The sequence below is a fragment of the Rhyacophila brunnea genome, unplaced genomic scaffold (assembly GCF_057557595.1).
Source record: "Rhyacophila brunnea isolate RB1 unplaced genomic scaffold, BYU_Rbru_1.0 scaffold_24, whole genome shotgun sequence".
NCBI lineage: Eukaryota > Metazoa > Arthropoda > Insecta > Trichoptera > Rhyacophilidae > Rhyacophila > Rhyacophila brunnea.
Window position 1 is genome coordinate 29,163,704 of NW_028232904.1, and position 26,431 is coordinate 29,190,134.

At 36.4% G+C, this 26,431-nt stretch overlaps 1 protein-coding gene across 1 annotated transcript; it reads right to left on the reverse strand.

Annotated features, from left to right (window-relative positions):
* LOC147069297 (uncharacterized) lies at positions 1-26,320 on the reverse strand. Its single transcript, XM_085950922.1, has 17 exons — positions 26,152-26,320; positions 25,788-25,902; positions 22,892-23,143; positions 22,164-22,361; positions 20,249-20,954; positions 18,494-19,506; positions 17,227-17,317; positions 13,816-14,270; positions 13,214-13,404; positions 12,160-12,576; positions 10,623-10,750; positions 7,290-7,455; positions 6,871-7,149; positions 4,629-4,843; positions 3,178-3,340; positions 2,091-2,199; positions 1-796 (listed from the first exon to the last, which is right to left on the reverse strand). The coding sequence occupies exons 1-17, from the start codon at positions 26,179-26,181 to the stop codon at positions 735-737; spliced, it is 4,590 nt and encodes a 1,529-aa protein (XP_085807048.1). The 5' UTR covers positions 26,182-26,320; the 3' UTR covers positions 1-734.
* Between the last annotated feature and the right edge of the window lie 111 nt (positions 26,321-26,431).

Here is a 26,431-nt window from a genome sequence, read left to right on the forward strand (position 1 = left end):
TATTATTTTATTTATTTAATGCATTTATGGATTTAAAATTATCTAATATTTTCAAACACAAAATTAATACAGTTCCCATTAACTTCTGACTTACCTAGTTTTATCATTTTGTAGAGAAGGAAATGTAGAATCATATTTAATAACTATCTCAAAAACAGTGAAAATCAAGTTATCTAGTTGGAGTATTGGGGTGACGATATCAAAGAGTACTACCAGGAGGTTCTCCATCAATTTGTATAATGACAAACACCAGCTCATTTATCAGTTACGTGGTTCATCCGATTAAATTACCTACCCTCCCCCCGACGTATCTAATTGTGATTTTTGGCTGTTTCACCAAGCTAAAAATATCACTGAAAAGAGTGTAATTTGATTTGCTACCAACTGCTAGAAGACGTAAGGAAACTATTTAGGAGTTTAGGGTTTTAGACCCCCACGTGGCTAACTATATTTTTCTAGCAAGGGGTCGAATACTTTTTGGAAAGACCTCGTACATTAAGCCGACGATTTAGATTGTTTTAGCAGATTTTGAAATCAAGCGCGGTATAGAACAATAACATTGGCATAATCTTTACAATATAATTAAGGGCTCCCCCGGCCCATTCAATGGCAGTTGGTGATCTTTGTTAATATTACATAAAAACATCACTCGTGTGCATCACGCAATAATATAAATCACCGAAATGTAACAATACATTTGTAATAAAGCTATATTTGAAGAAGAGTAATTCGATTTAGCGATTTCCCGGCCATGGCAAGTAGCTTCCCCAGCCGCGGTTTGCATTCGGATCCATACCTAAAAAGAAAAATAACATTCAAGAATGATTCTGTACAAAATGGTCATATATCTGTGTGCGAAAGGAAGAAGGCGTTAAAGGCCGGTTCGGATTAGTCGAGTAATTTAGTAACTAAACATGTATGAACAGACAAATTTAGTCGACTACATAATTTAGTAAAATTATTTTCGAGTCAATCCATTTTGTTCAATTTTTTCGGTCGAGTAGCAGCCCCCAACACCTCTCACTAAATACCAAACAAGCCACAAGACAAGTCTGAATACGTTTTCTTTAAATTCAATAATTGTAGAATTTCTTCCTTCAATCCTTCTAATGTAGCCATTATAAATGAAGTTATTAACTTATTTATTTTTTAAACATACTCGTACAATCTTAAATCTTGTGAATTATTCGTTGAATAAAAAAAAAATATTTATTTTTGCTTTGTTACGTTGTGCTCTGTTCATTTTGACATGTCACTTACTAATGTACTGTATTCAGACACTTTTCAGTTACTAAATCATTTAGTGGTAACTAAATCATTCGCCCACTCGACTAATCTGAACCGGTCTTTAGTCTTAAATCGCTAATTTTTAGAAAAGCCAAAACAAGATTAATTTTTAGACCATTTTTTATGGGAATTTCAATGTTTCTGTATGGAATTTAGTGATTCAGAGGTGTTGATTTGACTAATCCATTTGCCATCTTTAACTCATTTTTTGATTTTTAAGACTTATCATCTTCTACTATACTTCCTTTCACCCACAGATATATAATTATAGATTATCAATGTCAGTTGGGGTTGATCCGCTGCTGGATGAAGATCTTTCCATGCTATATCACACTGGCAATAAATATTAGTTCAGTTTATACAAACACATCTACATAAATACTCCTCTATATCAATCCAGCCATATTGATCAATGAACCAGTGTTCTGGGGCCAGTGGCGAAGGGTGGAAATAGGCTGTGGAGATTTGACATAAATAGTGCACACTAAACTTTGTCAGTTATACTTATTTGTTTTCATTGAACTAAGAATACAAATTGAAGATGGTATTGGTTAGTTTTTAAAATTCAATTAAACCCTGCCTAACCAAACCATAATAGATAGAATATTTTTTATGTAATACCACAGTCTACCTCCATCCTTCGCCACTGGCTGGGCATATTAGATGAGGATACTCGACATCATTGAGAGGAAGATACTGGAAAGGGATATTTCAAGTCGATAACAGTTTCATACAATAAAGTAGTCTTTCTACGTTCATTTTCATATTAATTTATAATAATGATGATTTACAAAAAATCCTACCTTTGGCTACTGCATTGAGCTGCTGTGTTTCTTCAGGACTTAGGGTGAGAATTGTGTGCAGAACTGGTACTAGTCGACTTCTCTCGTCTCCCGCTCCCAATGTCAAAAACTATTAATTAAAAAAATAAGATATAAAGACTGTAGTAAAATATTTGGCATTTATTTACCTATACATAAGGCAATTAATATTCATTGTTATTTTTAAGCTCACAGTAATGATATATAGAGAGCATCTTTTTTTCAGCAAAATAAAGCCGTGTTTCTTGCGTGTAACGCACAGTAGAACTTTGATTTTATTATTATCAACATTACTATGAAACGTTTTACCATTGTATTGCTTCTCAGTACAGCTACCAAATTTAAACACAACATAGAGTCTGTCTTCTATAAACTGGCGTGCCGGTTCCCCTCCCCCCCGCTTCAGCATCCATCTCGTTCCCTCCCATTGAAAACTTGCAACAGTTGAACGCGATGGCACAATGCTTTCCGTGTGACATGTACGTCAGTTTATAGAATACTTTCTTTCGACCATGTCCGATCCTAATAGGATCATAAATGGGCCTCCACAGAGTAGAGGTTTGTACTAACAGATTTTTGTTTTTAAGAGAAATGGATGTCAGCCACTTGCTCAACCTATTAGGTCCATACCCTGACACACACAAATTGAAAAACAATATGTGTACTTGCCAGCCCCAGGATTCGTACCTGAGACTCACGGCGTTATAGTCCAACGCTTAAGCCGCGCGGCCACCGTGGGTGTACGCAGAATACAGACTCTAGTTAACCATATATTGTACTAAAATAACTAAAAATAATTACCACTAACTTTATATTGAACACAAAAACAATACATTTCAGCAACACATGCTCGCAGTTTTTAAATGAATGTAGTCGGTCAAATCCATATTTACCGGTGACGTTTACAAAAAATATATTTAATTCAACCGTAGTATGTGCGGAGATACAAGCAGGCTTTGTTTTTAAATCAATGTTACCAAAAGGAATATATTAAAAAAAAATCATTAAGATCCTTTATTAAATGATTCCAACAGGATTCATAATACAACTTAAAAAAAGTAAAAATTACCTTGACAATCACATTCTTGAGATACTCCTGGTTGTGATGATGCATCCCTCTGTCCAGCGCCCTCTGGCATCGTCTCACTTCCTCTTTGAGGGCTTCACCCAGTTGCGATCTCCTAGCAACCTCTCTTTCAGCTTCGGCGACCAGTTCAGTCATGTGTGCCAACCTATAAATGAAAAAAATTACATTATTTTATTCACACCATCTACAGCAATTTTAGTCTCCTATACATTTAACGCTTCAATGCTTTTTTAATAAATATCACTCACTTATATCCTTTGATAACGCAGTTTTAAAAAGTATGAAACCCTAACTATAACATAATATAATATTGTATAAATGATAATCATCATTATCACTTCATCTACTATAGTCATCATTATCATCATCATCAGCCGGGGTCGATCCACTGCTGGACAAAGGCCTCCCCTAACTCCCTCCACTTTATGAGTTCGTCTATCCAACGAGTTTTAGGGCATCCCTGTGGGCGTTTAGTGCCCCTTCGGTACCACTGTATGACGGCATTTGTCCAGTGGTTGACCACTCGCCATTGTGTATAGAATAGATGAACTGGGTTAATTTTGAAGCGGTTCAATATATGAAAAATGACCTTTAGTGCTCGGCCGTAGTGGTTTGGCGCGGCGGCGTCTGGCGAAACTCAAACGTATAACTGTGTGTATCAGTGGCGAAGGGTGGAGGTAGGCTATTAAGATTCGCTATAAATAGTGCACACTAAACTTTTTTAGTCATATGTATTTGTTTTTATTGAACTAAGACTAGAATTTACAGATGGTGTTAGTTAGTTTTTAAAAATCTATTAAACCCTACCTAAACGAAACCATAATAGTTTTGGTCTAATTTGGCCAATACAACAAAATTGTGCACATTTTTTCATTCATAGTTATTTGTTTTCGTTGGATTAAAAATACATATTACACATATTGTTGGTTAATTCTTTTAATTCATTAAGCCCTGCCTAAACCAAACTATAATAAATAAAAAATATTATTCTATTTTTAAAATATTCAGAGTTATGTATGATTTAATTGCATAATTTTAAATATTTTATAGATAGACATGTATTTTTTGACTATTATCTATTATGACTTGGTTTCTCAGGGTTTAATTAAATTTTAAAAACTAACCAATACTATCTGTAAATTGTAGTCTTATTTCAATGAAAACAAATATGAATGTCTGAAAAAGTTTAATGTGCACTGTTTATGACGAATCTTAACAGCCTACCTCCACCCTTCGCCACTGGTGTGTATTATGCCCCAAAAAAGACACTGTCTACGAACATTTCACACACAGTTATACGTTTGAGTTTCGCAAGACGCCGCAGCGCCCGCCAAGCCACTACGGCTGAGCACTTAGAATATTATACAAAAGTGCACCATTTCTTTGGATTTTCCAAGCTATGCCACCAAACTATGTATCATTATTCTTTTTACCGTCTGTCCTGAGTGTCGATCTGCCTAAGTGCTGCGGCAAGTCGATCTTCAACATCTCCATCCTGGTAAGAGGCAGGCGGGTCATCCTGGACTCCGCCCTCGAGGAGTTGCGCCAGAGGAACGGGCTCTCGTCTTCCGCGAGCGCTTCTCGAACTGCCTGCGCCGCCTGCTCGGGTGAGACTCGTCGGTGAAGGTGATGGAGTGCTTTCAGAACCCTGGAAATAGACACATATTGTTCAGAGTAGGATTAAAGCACTTTAAGGACATTAAATTTAAGGATTAATGGTGACCTAATAGGTTGAAAATGAAGAACCTAAATAGAAATAATGCGTCTTTCTGCAAGTTTTTTTTATCGTGATATATCATGTATCGTTATTGCCACAGAACAGATAATAAATAGAATTCTGATAGGCAATATACAATACACTACATTTTGATGCAGGGTTTTGAATATGTGAGTGTCCTATAAAAATGAAACGCGCATTATGCATGTGCAATAGTGTGTGTAATACACCAATATTAAATGAGCGTCAATGCATAAACCGAGAGCAGTTGTCAGTATTCGACGTATGACGTATTCTGGATACGTGTTTGAATTTATCCCGAGATTCTTACTCGAGATCGGTTGCCTGCTTCTCCTTAACCATTAGGATTTAGGAATGCTGGTTATTGCAGATAATTTTTACAAAAAATGGATGTCAGCAATTTACTCAATCCATTAGATTCATGCTCTTGGTCCAAACATATATTGAAAAATAACATGCAAATTTCCAGACGCGGGAATCAAACCATTAACTCATAGCATCATAAGAGGACATTATATATATTTTGGAAAAAACATAATTTTTAAAAACCTCAAAAACATACCTACATGTTAGACCGAGTGGGATTGGAACTTACATCTTTTGCTTTATGGGTGAGTGCTCTCGCCTTTAAGCTATCGATTTACTTCAGTTGTATGTATTCAGGAAAAGGCTTTTAATAAACTCTATTACATCGCAAACCCTTGTCTGCTTCCTTATCCACTCATTCCTCTTTTTGTCCTTTCGCGTTATGCCCAGCATGCACCTCTCCATACCACGTTGTGCTACTCTGAGTTTTTGGATCTCTCTTTTACTTAGGGTCCATGTTTCACACATGGGCTGGACACATAGCTCGAAGAAGAGACAATCGTTGGACAAATCTAGTCATCCAGTGGTATCCAAGAAGTACAAAACGTCCACAAGGTAGACCTAGAGGCCGCTGGATCGATGAAATGATAAGTTCTGCGGAAATACGTGGCAACGCAATGCACAGGACCGAGAGAAGTGGAAGCAACTTGAAGAGGCCTTCATCCAGCAGTGGATAGATTCAGGCTGATGATGATGATGATGATTCAGGAAAAATTCACATCATAAATTTAATATCATAACTTGTTATCAAGTAGGTAATGCAATGATAAATGTATGAAAACTGGACAATATACATTGAATAGCTATAAATTAATATTTAATATAAACTTTAAGTAAACAAATCATTGCTATATCAGTGGTTTATTTGAATAAATGCACGCTCTGCGGATACAGTATCCCTAGCATTGTTTTTATTTATTATTGAAATGGCAACCTACTCTCTGCATTCAGTACGTACGTATATTAAAAACATGCAAATAATTAATTCCAACAGTCTTTCGCTGGTTGGTGTTTATGCAGATAATCAGGACCTCGATACAATTTTGACTTGTCCGAATTGAGTAATCGACATTTAATACTATGTCTATATACACTTGTGTATCAATTTTGCCACTAGAGGAGTCACTCGTTATGCCTTACGTGAAAATCTGCTACATAGTGCATAAGCCTACTTATTTGAATAATTATGACTAAGCATAAAGCCCTTAGTCGACTCTCACAATATTTAAACACGCCTCGTGTGCTGCACAGCCATAAATCAAACCTTCCGAGAACAGCGATCCAGTGTTGCTTGTGAAGACCGCGCACATCTACCTAGCGACAGTCCAAATGACCAATTCGTAGGTGTTTGGCGTATGTGACTTCAACTCTTCGACTCGGAGCCCGAGAAGCATGCAACTTGTCGATTGCAACAGCAGATTTTTTTTTCAAACAAATATTGCGATTCATTGCATCATTGCATTCGAACAATTACGATGACGTCACATCGACGTATTCGACATGTTGTAGGCGAGACTAGTTTTGATGTGAGAGCTGGCTTAAACTCAAACATAAAACCAGTCATAACTTACCTCTCCTTCTTCCCTCTCCAGCAAGGACACATTGATCTCTCCAACAGAATCGGTCACATCGGGTAGTCTCTCCAGCTGTGGCGCGTCCTGTACAGTGGTTATAGCGACAAACTTTAGCGGCGTCTTCCTGTCTGAAGTGAGCAGTGCATCTTTGGAGTGCGATCTGGCAAGGCTGGCCCTTGAAAAGTCCAGTTCTTTGCGTAGCTTTGACGACTCCTCCGATGTCCTCTCTTCTAAATCAGCTATTTGTTTCTTGTAGCACTGCGTCAGGGTGGACATCTGAAGAATGAAGAATTTGGATAAAATATTTTTTTTTCTTAACATACACAAGGTTCAAGAATGTAGCATTATTTTTATTAAAAACATGTAATTTTGAAATATCTCAGAAACATGAATCGGAAAAAAATTGGTTTGCACACCTGCAGTTTAATATTCTTCTGTTCTTGAGCTTCCTTCTTCAAAGCAGCCTCGTATTTCTCCGCCATCAAGTCCCGCTCATTCTGCAGAGACGTCACCGTGTTCTGCAACTCGTTACACCGTCCACCTAACCTCGATCTGTCAGTCTGCGCAGTCTCTAACTCTGACCTGAGTATCGAAAGAAACACACTATTATTGATACCAACTAACCGCTACATAACATAACCTACAACCAGTACAAAACTATTAAATTAAACAATAATAAAAATAAACCTTCTTTTCTTGTACATATATTAAATCCTACCTAGACTAAGTCAGTTCGAAGGTTGTGGAGCACTGATGATTGCATGCGGACCAAATCCAACTCTTTCAATGCCTTCTTCAGTCCATTGTCCTGCTGTTTTGTCGATTATCTGAAGTTCTTCCTTTTGTAGGATAACACTGAGAGCAAACGGGATCTCTTATCGTCGCCACAATTAAATTTCTGCATGAGAATAACGAATGCTGTATCATAATTGATAATACTGTCACTAAATGGTTCAGGGTAACAACCAGTCAGGCAAAGTTATATTCTTGCTTCGTTTCTCTCCATAATTCAACATTGCCCGATAGCTGTCTAGGCATAGCTGTCACTCCCATAATGAATCTGTGTGGCCTGGAGTAGCCACTGTCTTGTACAATAATCCCTGTCCCAATCCAGATTTCCCTTGATTAACGATGGAAAAAACATTGAGTGTTGACAGCTTTAAACAGCTGTACGGGAAATGGTTCTTTGTAAAGGGAGCTCGGCATACGAAAGGGAATGGCCAAACTTTAACCATTCCCTTTCGTATGGTTTCGTATTCGGTGTTTAAAACATTGTTTGTATCACGTTTTTTCCTTACCCTCAACATTCTCCTCAAACAAACTTACGAGGTGTCAATAGTAAGGTGACGATAATATACTTTAATAACAATCAAAATATATTTCTTTTTTCCTTTTTAGTACCTACATAAAGAAAATAATAATGAACGAAAAATAAAATTCATTCATAATAAAATATAAATAACATAAATAAAAGTTATATTATAAATAACATTCATTATAATCAATGAGAAGGATGAAATTGTTGATGTTGTGAAATTGTCAATGTGATCATAATTTGGTTCCCTGGTTGTTAATATTAATTTGAGATGCGGTTCCACATCCAAAAGCATGTTCCTTTTTTTTACTTAATGTCTACAAATGCTGAAAAATCAACTTCACATAGATATGAAGTTGGAAAAGGCAAGATGTATTTCAGGACTTTCTCTGATAAAACTGGATGCACATGTTAAAGTACACTCCTTATATTTACTTTTCAAGAATCCGTCTGAAGCTAATTCCAACAATAATTGCTCTTCTTCCGCATGCGATAAACCTTCTAGCATGGATGTTGTATTGATGTCCACCAAACTCTTCCCTTACCCCAGGGGGTACGCGTACCACACTTTGGGAAACACTGGGCTGAAGCATCATTCAACTCGATGCGTAATGTCTGAAATTCAAGGCGGTACGACACCTGTTTGGCGTTTGCATCCTGACAGTACTGTTTTGCAGTAGCAAGCCACGGCACCTAACAAAGACGTACAGAGACACTGGTTATAATACGAGGGTGGGTCAATAATTCCTTAGAAAAAAGCATTAAAACAGTTTTTATTTTTGTATTTTTTTTTTATTTCTCAACATAATCTCCTTGGAGCTCAATACACTTGGTTAGACGTTTCTCAATTTTTTTTAAACCGTCAGAAAAATAAGTTTTCGGAAGGTCCTCAAAATAAGCATTTGTCCGATCGATGACTTCTTCATTTGAAAAAAAACGTTGTCCACTTAGCCATTTTTTTAAGTTTGGGAAAAGGAAAAAGTCACTGGGGGCTAAATCTGGCGAATACGGTGGGTGGTCGACCAATTCGAACTTCAATTCTTCAATTTTAGCCATTGATCGTAAACATGTGTGAACACGGGCATTGTCCTAATGAAAGAGGATTTTTTTCCTGTTTAAATGAGGCCGTTTTTCTTCAATTTTGTTTTTTAGCTGGTCCAATAAAGATGCATAATAATCCCCTGTTATTGTTTTTCCTTTTTCCAAATAGTCAACGAAAATAATTCCACGTGCATCCCAAAATACAGTAGCCATAACCTTACCAGCTGATTTTACGGTTTTCGCCTTCTTTGGACATGGTTCGCCTTTCGCAATCCACTGCTTTGACTGTTCTTTCGTCTCGGGAGTATAGTGGTGTATCCATGTTTCATCTACAGTCACAAAGCGACGAAAAAATTCATCCGGATTGCGTTGCATGAGCGACAACAGGGCTTTAGAGGCCACCACCCTATTGCGTTTATTGTCGACTGTGAGCAAACGCGGCACCCATCTTGCAGAAATTTTTTTCATGCCCAATTTGTCATGTAAAATAGAAATGACGCTACCTTTTGAGATCCCTGTAACCTCAATTATCTCACTCAACTTTAATCTTCGGTCACTTAACACCATATCGTGGATTTTATTGATCATTTCTGGTGTAGTCACCTCTACAGGACGTCCTGAGCGTGGTTCATCCTTTGTTGATGTACGACCACGTTTAAATTCATTTAACCAGTTATAAATAGTTGCAAGTGAAGGAGCAGATGTGCCGTGAACTAAATCCAACTCATTTTTTATTTCCTTTGCTGTTAACCCTTTTATATTAAAATGTTTAATAACAGCTCTAAACTCAATTTTCTACATTTTCCATTTTTCCATTTTCCACAAGCAAATTTTTTTTTTAAATGTACGAGAAACACACAACAACCCGACCAATCTGATTGAAACTTCGCAGCATACTGAATCGGTAGTGCCGCTGCATGAAAACAAACCGCTTACAGTACTAGTCGCGCCACCTGTCGGCTTTTCTAAGGACTTATTGACCCACCCTCGTATATAAAGTGAATCTCAAACTAGCTTAGCTTTTCCCTATTTTCTTAGATTCGAGACAAACTCTCTTCGGTTTTCCTTTGCAGGGCTCTTCAATTTTTTGGTTATATAGCCCGCCGCAAAGATGGCAATTCCAGATCGAAGAATGGAGAGGGCGAGGAAAAGCTCTGTCCAAATGAACAGACTAAATCAATTAAATCACAGGTTTCACATTGACAACGCCCTGCGTGCCACTGAATGCCGAGAAGGATAGAACCAAGCCATGGAGAAGGCTGTCAGACGGCCAAATCATCTAAGTGACAATCCTTAGTCATAGGGTTCAGTAATATTTACACTACGTCTGCTAGAGATGGTTTTCTTCATATCCTTTTACCTGCAGACCAAAGTTATGACTATTATTACTTACACAGTAGTTTCCAATTCCCCTTTGAGCGATTCAACCTCTGCTTGAAGAGCTGCCATCTCTTCCTTCAGGTTTTCTTCCAAGCTGAGATCCTTAGTCTGGTTCTGGCGCAGGACAGACTGTGCCCTCACCTGAAAGAAGATAGATATACAAATGAATCAATATCTCATTACTGCACTCGGTCAAAACCGACTCCTACCTGTTCATAGTTTGCATTAAACGATGCTATCAATCACAACAATTAACAAAGAACAGTGATTTCACAACCTGTGGCCCCTCCATGCACTCAACTCACTGACTAAATGAAACGTCCAAAAAAAATCATAGTATTTACTCCATAATATATGAAGAATTATTAGACGAGGTTTGTAGTGAAAACTTTGTAAAATGTTATCATCCGTTAATTGTGTCAACTGATAGGCTTTTATGTAAATTCGCATAGGTTTGACGTGACGCATACATAACTTTTGTAATTGGAATAGGGCAATTGGAGCTGTTTATCAGACGGCATATTAGTAATAGGTGGTATGTAGCCAATGAGATGTTGACTGATTAGTATAGAGTGATCTACAGCCATTCATTCATATCGCTAAGGTAACGTCAATGTGCAGGGGAAAATTTCAAAACTCATTGGCTGCAACAGATACCATTGAATTCAATTCAAATTGTGAAAGTAAATTGGCCGGGCTTGACGTTTCGTTATTATTATACATATTATGACATACAATTTTTTTTATGGTGGTTCATCTAAATATTCTAAATAATAATGGTTCGGTGTGTTTGGCTGCCTATCTACATATGAGGCTCCTATACCTGAGGCTGTATGGGTACTATCTGTGTTTCTATCCAGCTGACTTTCAATTAGGGTTTGCGTACATATTGTAATCTAAAATTTAGACTTATTCGCAGCGTAAAATGGAAACTGCAAATCTATATTATATCCCTGATAACTAACTATCTTAGAAATCGGAAGCATCAGTTGTTTGTCCTACTAAGGTGCAGAACTAACCTGCCATTGGTAATACTAATTGGGAGGGTGATAGCTGTGTTCAATCAAATTGTTTAGTGCCTAAATAACTGACAATTACTACAAATTTTTAATTCAATATATAGAATGTTACATTCTCAAACCTTGTGAAATATTCGTTGAATAAAAGAAATGGTTTATTAATAAATTTTAATTTAAACAGTTTGTCCTTTCACAGCAATTATAGCTACATTATACTATTATGCACCCACGTTGGCCCAGTGTGTAGAGCTGCTGTCTTTCTATAAACACAACGCCGTTGGTCCCCACCGCTGGTTGAAAAAATTCATGACGTTTTTCAATGTGTATTTGATCCAGTGCACGGATCTACTGGGTTGGAAAAATGGCCAACAACCATCGAACATAGTAATTTACTTTTACTCGCTGTTCACTTCCATATATTTAGACATCATGGAGATGGTTATCTTCAACTTCTTTAGCTTTAGGTCTTCAACTCTTATGAATTATTCAAGAAGTTATTAATCATTAGACAATATTCAACATACTATTTACCTTATATCCATTAAACTCTGCTTTGATACTATCCAGCTCGACAGTCTTAATACGTAGCCTCTCTTCGATGTCACCGTAGCGATTTTCCGCCTTCTTAACCTTGGCGATCATCTCTGACCTCTCCTGCCCGATGGAGATGGTAGACTTCTCCTTATCGGTCAACGCCGACGCCAGCTGAAGGTTCAAGTCTTCGCTGACTAGTTTAGCCTCTTCTAGCGCCCTTTCGAGGCTCGCAATGACTTCAGTCTTCGACATTAGCACAACCTCGTTTTCCTTCAACGAATCCGTGGCGTGGTTTAATAGGTCACGGGACTCCTTTGAAATTCTTTCTTCCGTTTGTAATTGCTCTTCTAACATTTTTATTTGGGTTTTTAGCGAGTTAATAGTAGCGTCTTGGGTATCAATGGTAGACTCCATCTATAACATGAAAGAAGAATTATTAATATTGCGAGTGATAGGTTCCAGTGGCAGTACGACATTAGGACACCTAAAGTTGACCAAAAATATTTTTCTAAGTATATAGCAGCAGCGAAGGGTGGAGGTAGGCTGTTAAGATCCGCCATAAATAGTGCACATTAAACTTTATTAGTCATACGTATATTGAATTAAGCCTACAATTTACAGATGGTGTTGATAAGTTTTTAGAAATCAATTAAACAGTGCCTAAACTGAACGATAATAGTTTTGCTATACTTTGTGTGATACAAAAAACGGTTTGGTTGAGGTTGGGTTTAATTGATTTTTAAAATTAATCAACATCTGTAAATTGAAGTCTTAGTTCAATAAAAACAAATATGTACGTTTGACTGACATTTAATTTTCACTATTTATGGCGGATCTTAACAACCTACCTCCACCCTTCGCTACTGCCGTTCGGTGATCTGGGATTTCTTTTAACCTCAATTGGAAGGAATCGATCCGACAAACAAACGATTCTATAGCCATTCCAAGCCATACATCTGGGAGACTTTGGATTTAATGAACGAATGAAAAACCCTATATAATATTATGAAGTATTATGGTCATAATTCTTCTTTGTTTAACATTAACGAACCTGCACAATCTTCTTTTTATTGTCCTCCATTTTGTTGGTGAGGTCCTCCATGGACCTCTCGTAGTCCTCCATCTCTTTGCTGAGGACACTCTTCTTCTTGACGTCCCTCCGCGCCTTCTCCAGGGCATCCTTGCTGGTCTGGTGACTGCTCACTTCCAGCGCCAGTTGGGATTCTTTGGCGGCTAATTCGGCTGAAAATTAAACAATATTATAATGTGCCTGCACCTCACCTCTTCGCTACACCACTGCTTTCCGACCACTTTACATTGTGTGTTATTTTCGAGAAGTTTTAACTTATCTTTGGAACCATTTCAGATATCGAGATGAACCATGCTTAATCGGTATGGACAATGTAGTCTATAAGTTTCATCAATGTTGGTCCAGTAATTTTTGAGTTATAATGAAACTGACAGACAACCAATTTAAAAAAAAAAAAAAAAAAACTATTATATGCTTAGGTATCATGGATATAGTCAGAAGGCAAATATTTCAAAACTACAGACACTTCAATTTCATTATTATTAAAGATAGATTTAGTTGACAATAACGAATAAAAATTGACTTCCAAACTTAAAAATGAAGGTAGATTTCCCTTTTTATACCTTTTAACTTGGTGATCTCGACATCACTATTCTTAGAAGAGGATGCTCCTTTCTGCGACGAATTCAACTGCTTCTGAAGCTCCTTCACCACCATCTCGACGGCCTCCTTTTCCTTCTTCGAAAATTCCAAGTCTTTCTGACCTTTAGCCACCTTACCATTGACTTCCTCGAGATCTGCGGTCAATTTGTTCACCTCGTTTTGAAGTTCTTTGCACGCTTTGTCACTGCTTTTAAATTCAGCCTCTTTCTGATCGAGTTTGTCGGCCATTTTGTCGTATTCCGTTTGAATTGAGAGTACATTCTTGACTGCACTGCCAGCCGTGTCCAATTTGACGGCCATGTCGGTTTTCTCTTGAAGTATTTTCGAATTCTCGTCTTCTGCAGCCTTTAATTGGATCGTCAATTGACCTACTTTCTTTTTCAGTTTCAATGCTAGCATTCGCAGTTTGGCATATCTGAAACAAATATATGAGGTTATGCATATTGTTTTGAATTCATTACTGTTTTAAATCTGTTAAATTTATATATTGATTTGACAGCTGTCATGTAGAGCAGTGTTTCCCAATTAATTTTAGTCATTTCAGTAATTTGAATGTATATTCTAATTGATCTAAGTTTTGTACTACTCCATTTGAGTCGGTTTTTGTGACCAGGTTTCTCCTTTCAGCATCTTCAGGCACTATGCACCAGTGGCAAAGGGTGGAGGGTTAAAGGGTGGAGGTAGGCTGTTAAGATCCGACATAAACACTACACTCTGTCGGTCATACGTGATTTGTTTCCATTGAACTAAGAATACAAATTGGAGATAGTGGTTGGTAAGTTTTTAAAATTAAACGAAACGAAACAATGATTGAAAAAGTGTGTACTATTTTTGACAGATCACCCATAGCATACCTAAACTATTATGGTTTGGTTTAGGCAGGGTTTGATCGAATCTTAAAAACTAACCAGCACCGTCTGCAATATGTATTCTTGGTTCAATGAAAACAAATAAATATGTCTGACAAAGTTTAATGTGCACTATTTATGTCGGAACTAAACAGCCTACCTCCACCTTTCGCCTTACAAACTCACCACCACCAATGGTAATTGCACACTGACACAGAATATAGTTAATTCTCATTTATATGGCATACATTAAGGGCTTCTGCTGTGTGAAGGTCAAAAATGAAGAATTTGTGGTATCTTTGCGAGCTTAGTCTAGATAATCTGTAGTCTTTGTAAGGAAAGCGTATATATCATTATGATACCTTATCTTTTCTCATCTTAGAAATTAATAATGACTACACAAAAGAGTATTGTTGTAAACGTCGTCGTGTTAAAATTCAGAATAAAGCCATCTTTAGTACATCAGATGTCTGCTGTCATAACTTTTTGAAATTAATAATACATGCATTGCATCTTCAATTTTTTATCAAAACACATTATAATCAATTATATTCAGTAAATTATTCAATGTAGTTTGTAATTGTCCATGTACAGAGCATATCCCCCGCCATGAACAGCTGTAACTCTTCATTTTATGACAGTTTAATATATTATTATCTGAAGGTCCATTCTTTCCCATTCAAATATTGCTTCTTACAATCGTCAATAAAGGTAAACCAGCAAGAGCGAACTGAATCTGTCATGAATATCTAACTTACTGACGATGGACTAGCCCAGGGGTCAGCAAACCACAGCTCGTGAGCCACATGCGGCTCTTTGGGTATTGGCGTGTGGCTCTTTGCCAAATTCCCAATTTTTATTTTTTATCATGGATTTGTACACTTATTGTATTATTTATAATGACATTATCGCGAGACTAATTTTTACTCCGTGATGGTTGATGCAAAAAAGTGTGATTGTTGTTGTTTTGGACACGAGCACTTTTAAAATACAATTTTATTGGTGGATTTAACAAGCAAACAGTTATGGAGCTCCAAATTTGTAAGTCTTGCCACCAAAATTGAGGATTTGGAGAGAGAAAAATGCAATTTAATTTCACAACACAAGTGGAGCGCTCTAAAATATCGACATAAGGTATATACTAAAATTTTTAATCGATGGTATAGCTTTCCTAACTCATATTGTGTGTGAGCAATCATTTTCAAACATGAACAATATAAAGAGCATTTAGAGAAGCCAAATAACCGATGAGAATTTGGAGTCGCGCCTGAAATTAAAAACTACAAATTACATACCAAAAATACAGCAACTCTCCAAAGAAATGCAAGGAAGGTTTAGTTTCGAAACATTAGTTTTAAGGAATGCGTGGAAATTGTATGTAATTCATATTCTGTAAAAAATATATTTATAATTTCAACAATAAAAGCATACATTTACGTTAGTTTTGTTCGGGAAATCTTCTTCGCTTAATAAATAAACACTTATAAAATGTAATTATTTCATTTAAATAAATCATATTTATAAAAATATACGTATGGCTCTCGATTTTTAAAAATACCGTTGTGCCACTCATATTTGGCTCCTTTGGCCAAAAGTTTGCCGACCCCTGGACTAGCCTGTATATCGTATCTTACTTTGTTTCTTACGCAGGATTTATCAGTTACCCACGCTTAAAACAGTAAAAAATATATATTTTCATAAAAAGTATTTATCACAACATACATAGCGGATATGGCATATACCATAAGCCTAGATAATTACAATGTAAATTTTATGGCAGAACAGATTACATATAATAATATTTTTACAGTAAATGAGAACAAAACATTGAAAAAGAGATATAAGCATACATAGTATAATAATGCAGTAAAAAGGGGGCAATTAAAAATGTTTACTATCATATTTTAATATATTTTTGTAATAAAACTACAATCAGTGTTGCGTTTATCTAATCTGAATACAGGACACTAACTTAAAAATAATGTTTTATGTATTTACTCAAGCACTTGATAATTTTTTACTGGGTACGGCAGTCAGTCTTGGTAATTTTCAAAAGAAATTCAGTAACCATAATATGCTTACAGTGGATTCTGGGTATGCCTTTGTCAAATTAGGTCTGTAGCAATCATACCACTCAGCATTAAATGAGTGACACACTTTAATATGTATGTTTTGTTGTCAAAACAAAACAATAAAGCGATAATATTCATTTAGATCAGTAGGGTCTGTCATAATTGGTAATTGCTACAATATCTCTTATAATATAATATGTACTGCATTTGTATAAATTGGTAGGACAATGCAGGAATCCTCACTCAACTCATTGAGTCCGTCACGAGACCTTCACTCGCATAGGTAGTCAATGTCATTCCACTCGAATCAAGTCTCTCAATTCATTAATATAATTAATCTCTTAATCACACCGTTCTCACCAGTACATCGTTACCCGCGTTTTAATTTTAATAATAATTTTGATAGTAATTTTAATTAAAAAGTGATGTACAGAATATAAACTGTCTTTACCTTTCTTCAAATGATTCATCCACATCCTTCAACCTGGAGGATTCTTCCATACGGGATACGGTGGACATTGACATATTTTCACTCGGAGCATCTGGAAGCATATTAAAACACAGGTTATATAGAGTTTACAGATTTAAGAATGAACTGTGGTTATTTGTCGATAGCGACGAGTGCCTTTCTCAAAATGAGACATGTCCTTAGCAATTGAGACATCAACCTGGTCTTGAGAGTGTATATGATTCACTGTTATGTCCTTGCAAGCATTTTCTATGGCACGGAGGTATGGGTGTTAAACCGCAAGGTGTCACAGGTGATAAATCGTCGCTGTAGGATTGGTTTGTCGAATAGACCAAATGTTCAGGAGACGAAAAACATATTTCATAATCCTATATTTAAATACATGGAGATATTTAAATTGTTACTTTTACAGCATACGAATAATGTATTCATTACCATTACAAAGTAATTTAAAGAAAAGGATGGTTCTGGTCCATTTAGACACAAAAAAACATTCTGCATTATAAGGTCGATTTCGACAAATACGGATATTCGACAAACCAACCCTATAGCGATGAAATGTTAACATTCTTAAACGGGAAAGGACCGAGATATTCTGCTAAAAACTAACAACGCTTTCTGCAATCTGTAATCATCTTGGTTTAATGAAAACAAATACGTATGACTGACAAAGTTTAGTGTGCACTATTTATGTTGAATCTTCAATTACCATTATTACATATATTAGAACAGCCTACCTCCACCCCTCGCCGCCGTTGTGCACTATCAAAAACATAAAACTACAATCAAGAAAAGATCAACAAGCGTAGCTAGACTTGGATTCTAGACGGAACTAAAAAATTTGGCTGGAAGAGCTAATAAAAGGTATGTATATGTATGTGCAACCCAAGAGAACTTCTTTTCACTCAGGGCGGCCCAGTGACGTCAAAAGGTTGCGCACTATAGTATGGTTATAAACAAACATTGTTGAGCAACATCGGGAAAAATTCGGCAAATAGAGTGAGCTAATTAATGTTGACCGAAATTTCTTATCCACACTTGTGGTTGAATGTGAGATAGTAAGAACATCCCTACAAATTTAAATATATCTGTACTTAACTGCCCTAGTGTCTTAATAATTGTGTATCCTACTACTCACGAATGAGTTTTTTAAGAATGCAGCATACGCCTCCAGATACAACGGAAGTCACTTGATCGGTCAGAGACAATACGAAGAGATAAAATCAACATTGAAAAATTAAACACATACCATACGAATAGTTTCCTTGATTCTGTTTGTATTTGTCGACATCTTCGTTGAGAGAAACAATGATTCCGTCTCTCTCCTTAAGCAGAGCCTCCAAATTTTCCCTCTCAATCTTCCATTCGCTCTCGCCGGAGCTTTGCGAAGCCACCAACTTGAGCCGACTCTCTTTCTCATTGAGCCTGTCCGTCATAGTCTTAATCTCCTGCACCATTGATTCTTTTTCTTCCTTGATCTTCTTCAGTTCCTCTTCGAGCGATTGAACTTTCCACATCGCCTCCGACACCTTCTTATCCTGCTTCGAAATAGTCTCGCCCCGCTCTTTCAACACGTGATTAATTTCCTTCATCTCCGTTAACAATTCGGCATTCTCCGTTTTGTACATGGCTAACTTGGCTTTCACTTCCTCGCACTCCTGCTGGATGCCTTTAACCTCCGCCAGTCTCTGCCGGCATTCTTCTATATCGGATCGTAGGGTACTGTTCTCGGTTTTGTACGCTGACATCTTAGTTTGCATTTTTGATATATCTGTTTGCAGTACATTGTTGTGTTCCATCAGCGAATACATCTGAGGATTGGGCTGATCGAGAGACTCTGTCAAATTCTCAACGTCTTTCTTCAAATTGTCATTTGCTTCGGCGAGTAATTTATTCTCTTCTTCGACGGAAACCAATGAAGACTTAAGGCAACCGATCTCTTCACCGAGCGACTTGATGAGCACCTGTTCCCCCATAGATCTATCTGCGGAAATAGCTTGCAATTCTTTAACTAAATTCTCTTTTTCCTCCTCCAAAACGCTGACAGTTTCCTTAAGATTCTTGATCTCCGTTACATATTTGGCTATCGCTTCATTGAAACCGCAAATCGCCTCTTCTAAATTATTCTTCTCTCCCTCCATCTTCTGAATAGTGTCTCTGGCAGATTTTTTCTCATTGATCAGAATAAGTTTCTCGCTTTCCAATGACATGATATTGTTAACCAAAACGTCTTTCTCGGCTTTTGCGTGCTTTAACTCGTGTCTGAAACAGATATAATAACCCACCTAGATAAAAGCACATCTATATACCAGTGGCGAATGTGAAGATTTGACATAAATAGTGCACACACTCTATCAGTGTACTTATTTGTTTTCGTTGAATTAAGAATACATATTATATACGATGGTGCTAGTTAGTTATTTTCAAAATCCATGAAGCCCTGCCAAATTCAAATCATAATAGATAAAAAACATTGTTTTATCTATAAAATTAAATATGCGTTAATGGCATATTATGTTATTTTATAGACAGAAGAATATTTTGCATCTAAAATCCATTATGGTTTGCTTTAGACAGGATTTAATTGAATTTTAAAAACTAACCAATACCATCTACAATTTGTATTCTTCGTTCAATTGACCTAGTTTGTGCATGTCGGATGTCCACAGCCTGCCTCCTCCCTTCGCCACCAATCTATACCAGTAATAAGATTGATGTATTTTGAATGTTTCCATAGAAAAAAAATAATACGATATTATAAAACAATGAAAATTCCGGATCTCGTGACATTTTTAAATGTTTTCAGCTTAAAAATAATTACGGGTTCTCAGGGTTCAGTAACTTTCAACAGTTTGTAACAGTTCAGAACTTAGAGATTGAAAATTCTGTGATTGGTCGTACGAGTACAGCTCTACGGAATCGTTCCAGATAGCAGTCGATAGATTAAAGATCACTTTGATTTTGCCGAGTTCCGGAGAATAAGAAATGACCAATATATATTCACCTGTAGTATTCTTTTTCTTTGTCCGTTTTATCATAGCGTTCGTTGGCGCTCATCAGCTGCGAGTTGATCAAATCCTTCTCATTTTTCAGCATGTTGATCTCCAGGCTCTTATCCTCGGCCGCTTTCCTCTCCCTCTCGCCTTCGCCGCAATCCTGGATCTGTGACGCCCTCTCCTTCAACGTCTTATTCTCCGCTTCGAGACAGAGCAGCTGTTCACTGAGCAACTTGGAAGCGTTCATTATGTCTCTCTGCCATTTCGGCACGCTCTCCGAATACTCACTGACCGTTTTCAACAGGATGAACTTGGAATTCTTCAATTGCGTTATACTTGAAGAGCACTTGATAAGCTTTTCTTTATATATCTTTAATTTAGCGTTGACTTTTTCCTTTTTCAATTTTTCCATCTCGTATTGTTTACTGGTTTCAGACAGTTTTAATTCTCTGTCATTTAAATTCTTCTCCGCTTCTTTGAGGGCATTGGACGTCGACTCGAGCTGGCCTTTCATTTCTTCGATTTCGTTCTGTTTGTCGGTCGATCCCTCGCTACTCGTTTGAAGATTTCTCTTGAACGTTTCGAAATCAACAGAAATACTTTCTTTCTCTTCAACGATCGTTTCTAATGTAGTTTTATACTTCTCGATTTCTCGAGACAGTTTCTCCACGTCCATTAGGGATTGCGAAGCACTTTGCTGTGTAGAATTTGTGCCTAAAAATAATTGAGAATAACCACTTAAATTACAATATTAAAATAGTTCAACAAGACAAGGCAGTAACACAGAAAAATGTAAATTTCGAAAGAATAAATCCATAATAATTTATTTTTCATTTTTAAGCGGCGAGAGGGGGTGGGGCTAACAAAATCTAACAGGTAACACTGTTTTCCACATTTACCCCGTCTGCCACTTATAACTTCACCTTGCCTAGACTATAGTTGGACGACAAGAAATCGGCGATAACAGGAAGTTTCTCTTTTTCTTCAAGAAGGCTCTCTTTTGAGATGCGACTCCTTTTCTTTTTCACAATAAACTGAAAGTTTACTAATAATAATTTTAACATCACTCCTCATCGTTTTAGATAAAATTTTATTATAAAAAGCTTCAAATTACGTACATTCATAGATCCGTAAATCACGGGAGCATAAAATAAAATGATAAATTTGGGGACGTTCCTCATTTGAAAATAGAAGTGCGATTAGCTGTACTGGAGGGGATTGTCAGTTCATAGTTTTAACACCTGGGACCTGCGAGTTATTGTGACCTGTCGCATCCACAAATGGTTATCGAATACACGTGGCCGAATGTCTATTCTCGCTATTCATGTGTTGATGTAAAATACAATTGAAAAAACATTATTATGAAGGAAACTATGGATGAAAAGTGTCCTGATAAAATTGTAAAATAAAGAATTGTGGAAAAGCTATCACGATAAATCGTTGAGAGAAGATGTATAGAAGGATACATTATAAGTTCTAAAAGAGGCATGGCAAATGACAACACTAAGAAAAATCCATAATAGGTAGAAGCCTCATCATTGGATGCATTATTTTGAAAGAGGCAACCACTCGAGCACATGCAACGTTCATGGCTACTAAACCATGCAAAGATGGTACCTGGCTTACGCCAGGCCTAAAAAAATAAACGACAATGTGATGGGTAAGTCTGTTGTTCACTATAGTTTTTCAAATCTTATCATAATAGATAAGGGTTCTCTCATACTATAGGTACACATTTGGTTTAATTACATTTACCACCAAACGTCCAGCTTTACAGGGTTAAGTCGTCACAATTGAGTCAAGATTTGCTATGCTTTAGCACTCCACAATGCATATCCAAGATATCGTAAATCCATAAAATCAATTACTAACAGGTAACTTGTGAAGAAGCAATAATTATGACAGGATTTCTTGTAGACATACCTGAATTCTTCTCTAACTCCAACAGCTGATTCCTCTGCTCTAATCCCAGTTGGTTCAGGACACTGATCTGCTTCTCCAATTCATCGAGCTGCTTGATCAAATCTTCATTTTCCTTTTCCATCCGGCCGTTAAGACGAGTGAGGGAAGTGTTCTCCGTGTCCAGGGTGGATAGTTTGGCCTCGGCAGAACTTAAGGAACCTATAGAAGCAAAATACAAACTATTAAGTGTGATTACTTGTATTCTTTTGTGGTCGTCTTATGCCCAACATGCAACAACAATGCAACAATTGTAAATTTTAGATTTCTTTAACATCAATGGTGCATGTTTCAGATGCATATGTTGGAACTACCAAACCAAAGAAAACAATGGACAAGGAGGCAGGACAGATCAGAGTACAAGATGTAACATACATCACCAAACTAATAAAATGGCAACAGGCCGGGCATGTAGCTCGGCAAGTGAACAACTTGCTAGACAAATGCATTTTTTTTTTAAATAAAAATTATTTTTTCCAATGACAGTAGTGTTCATATTTGCGATGTCCTCAATGGTGTAATTGGTAGCACGCGCTATTGTCAGCTGAAAGGTTGATGGTACGAGGCCAACAGTGAGCGATCATTGTTTATCGATGTTCAAATTGATTGTGACAGATTATCAATACACATCGGTCGGATTCACTCTACCATCAAAATATGTAAAAACACATGTAAAAAAAATCATTACTAACCTTTCAATTGTTGTATTTGTGTCTCGCTGTCTGATACAATCCTCTCGAGTTCGTTTTGTTTTTGCTCTAGCGCAGTCTTATGTAAGCCGACCTGTTTTTTCAATGTGTCGATTTCGGTAGCAAACGTTAGTTTCTGTTCCGTTAGCGTATCGACGAACTCCTGCATGGTCTTCAAGCCATCCTTGTCGGAATGTTTCTGCGTTTCTAATCGGTCACATTTTTCTTTCAGCGTTTCGATTTCTGCCAACGTGTCTGCAATGGCAACCAAATATAAAAATTAACAATATCATCAAAGACGCGACACCCAGGATATTTCACGGCTTTCTGAACCAATTGACTCCGTCATTCCTTATGCAGAGAAGATGCTCTCCATGAAAACAAAGAAGAGTTTGGACCATACCAAGAGGGATGGTTCCATAATGTTTTTAGTGTGATGCAATTGGTAGCCATAGAAAAATTAATATTTTGGGAATTGGTAAATTTAAAATTTTTTGGGATTGTTCATCTTAATATTCTAATGATGATAATAAACAGATGATTTATTATTTTACTACTACTGCTGCAAGTAGTAGTTAAATGCTAATGTAAGGTGTTTTATCTCAGTGCAACCCTAGCACGCACCTAAATCGCACAATACAATTTCATTTCAAAAATCTTAAGGCAAGCATAGAGTTTTCAAGTCTGCATGAATATAAATACAATCAAATACTTGAAAATGTGTGATATGAAATTAATAGTGACATTTATTTTATTTTAGGAAAACAAACAGTTATGTAGACATACATTGATTATATACAGTCGAACTTGGTCATTACGAGGAAGATGGGACCGACTGAATTTGCTCGTTATAAGCGTTACTTGTTATATGAGATAATAGGTATTTTTAAATGAGCGGTCACATAACACAGAAAGTCGCAATTCAAACAAAAATACACAATTAGAATTTTTCCGCGAAACAAGCATGGCATTCATAAACTACAAAAGAAGTTGTTTATTGTAATGAACGTTGGTAGTGAGATATCCAGGGTTCCAGCGGCTAGCTCAGGTGTCCATCAAACCCCGGATTCACAAAAAAAGATATTTTAAATTGAGGAGAAATTAAATGAAAACACGTCTGTCTCGTGCGTAACTTGGTATTATCTTATATTTTAAATTTTCTTTACAGGTTTATATATTTTGTTTTTACAATAAGTTTCGCAGGTCCGTACATGTTGGAAAAGGGACGCTTAATGACTTTTTTTATTCATTTCAAATTTCTCGTACCCACGATGACCAGTAAAAAGGACTCGTGATTGGCCAAATGATCGCATGATCCTTTTGATTTGACAAATCACGAGGCCCACCTCGCAGGCGCGCGGAGATTTTAACGTTGCGCAATGTGCGGCAAAATTTATTAGATTTAAATACTTATATTTAGTCTTAAAATTATCTCTTTCATCTATCATCATTTATACTTTTTAAATCAAATTAAATTTATCTTAATTACACCTCCGCCCAGTATGTGATTTTCACACACCGGACGAAGGCCTTTACCTATGAATAAAAAAAATACTTACGTAGTTGAGCAAGGAATCAGATTAGATGTTTTATAAAGCCATTTCTAGAGGTCAGGGTTACGTTTCGACTTATGACTACTAAATGATTATTTTACACCGGGAGAAGCCCGCCTGGAACAGGGGTGTATCAGTAGGTACCTAATGGCTTCACAAACCTTGGATTTTTTTACATGCAATTTCAACCATATGCATGTATACTTTTACAATATTGTCGGCGAAAACACCAATTAGGTAGGTACTTAGACACTTAACTACTGTCATAAAAATAATCCGATTCCGGCGGCATCCTGTCCGGTCGGATTTTATTGATTAGGGTCGAAATGTTTTTAAATGAACGACACATTAACAGTTTTAAGAAAATTTTTGACCACATTTTAGCTTGGTATAACCGATAAGTAGCTCGTTATAAAAGTGAATAAACGTATGGAGAAAATCATTAACTAAAATGTCAACGAATGTTTCCTCGTTACATCCGAGATCTCGCTATATCCGTGATCATAATAACCGAGTGTGACTGTATGTAGGTCCATTTTATTTTCACTTATCCTTTGAAACTAACGCGTTATATGTCTTTATTTTAAAACATTTAACTATTTTCCTTTCGATAATTCGTCAGATGATTATTTTCCGACTGCCTTTCTACAAGGCATGCTTACTTTTCACTCTCTTGAATCTCGTCGGTCTCTTCTGCTCTTGAAACACTTTTGCCTGTTATCGCGAGGGATGGTTTCCAATCCTGGTGTCCTAATGAATTTGAATTTCCATGCGCCTGTCAATTACCTACGTGGTCGCAGCCATGATTTATTCTGGATTGGAACCGTTTCCTCGTGTCAAGCCTATCAGGCACCATTAGCGAGGGGTGCAAGACTAGTAAATGCGCTCCCTAAAGACATAGACATTTTCAATGATGTACTTTGCATTTTGTTTTTGAAACTGTATTTTTCTGTATAAAATTGTATGTTTTTCGTTCTCAAAAATTATATTTTTCTGAATTAAATTGTACTTAAGTATGTTTTGATTATTTTTTTTTTGTTATTATATATATTTCTTTTTCTATATTCTCTTCTCTCCTGTGAGGGTAATGTTTGACTTATAATGTAAATCTCATGTTGTGTACGTCTTGAATTTAGTTCTGAATTCAGTTTTGTTATGTCCACAATGTTTTGTATTCTTAAATAAATAAATAAATAAATATTATTTTAAAAATTGATTTATTCGACTTACGCGATTTTTCGACTTACACGAAAATCTTCGGAACGAATCAACACGTAAGTCGAGGACTTACTGTAATAAAATAAAACAGCATGATACTCCGTGATCAGAACTAATAATTTGCTCACCTGCTTTGGCCTTTTTCGATTTTTGCGCAATTACCAGCAATCCTTTGCATTTTTTTATTAATTCGTCTCTGGACAGGTCGTCGAACGGACTCTTTTTCGGAGTATCCGCCCCTGCCTGCGGAATTAAAAGAATGCACAAATAACAAATGGAAAAAACCGACAATAACAATATAATACATACTTTATTTTTTGTTATTAACATGCAAAAGCCACATTCCAAACTTGTTTTAGTTGATTTTTTTAAATATGGGCACGTTAACTGCACAGAGTTGATTTCTTGACAAAATTTGACATTAAAGTAAACAATATATTTTATTAGAAAATCAAACATAAATTACTAATGTCGGTCATTTGACACACTTACAGGATCAGTTGGCGGGTTCGGAGGGTCCATTTTAATAAGTTTATAATATCCTTCGAAGTTGATAAGGAGTTTATTGTACCTAATTGTAGGAATATTTTGGGATATTATCTCATTTGTGGAAGATTTCCGACTTAACCTTACCCATCGTCTACTTGATAAAATGACAACTAGTCAAAATGACGGAATGCAATTTGCTAATGTTGCCTACATTCATTTTACATGAATTTAATATTAAATTATTTAGATTTATAAATTTAATAAAGTTTAAAATAAACTATAT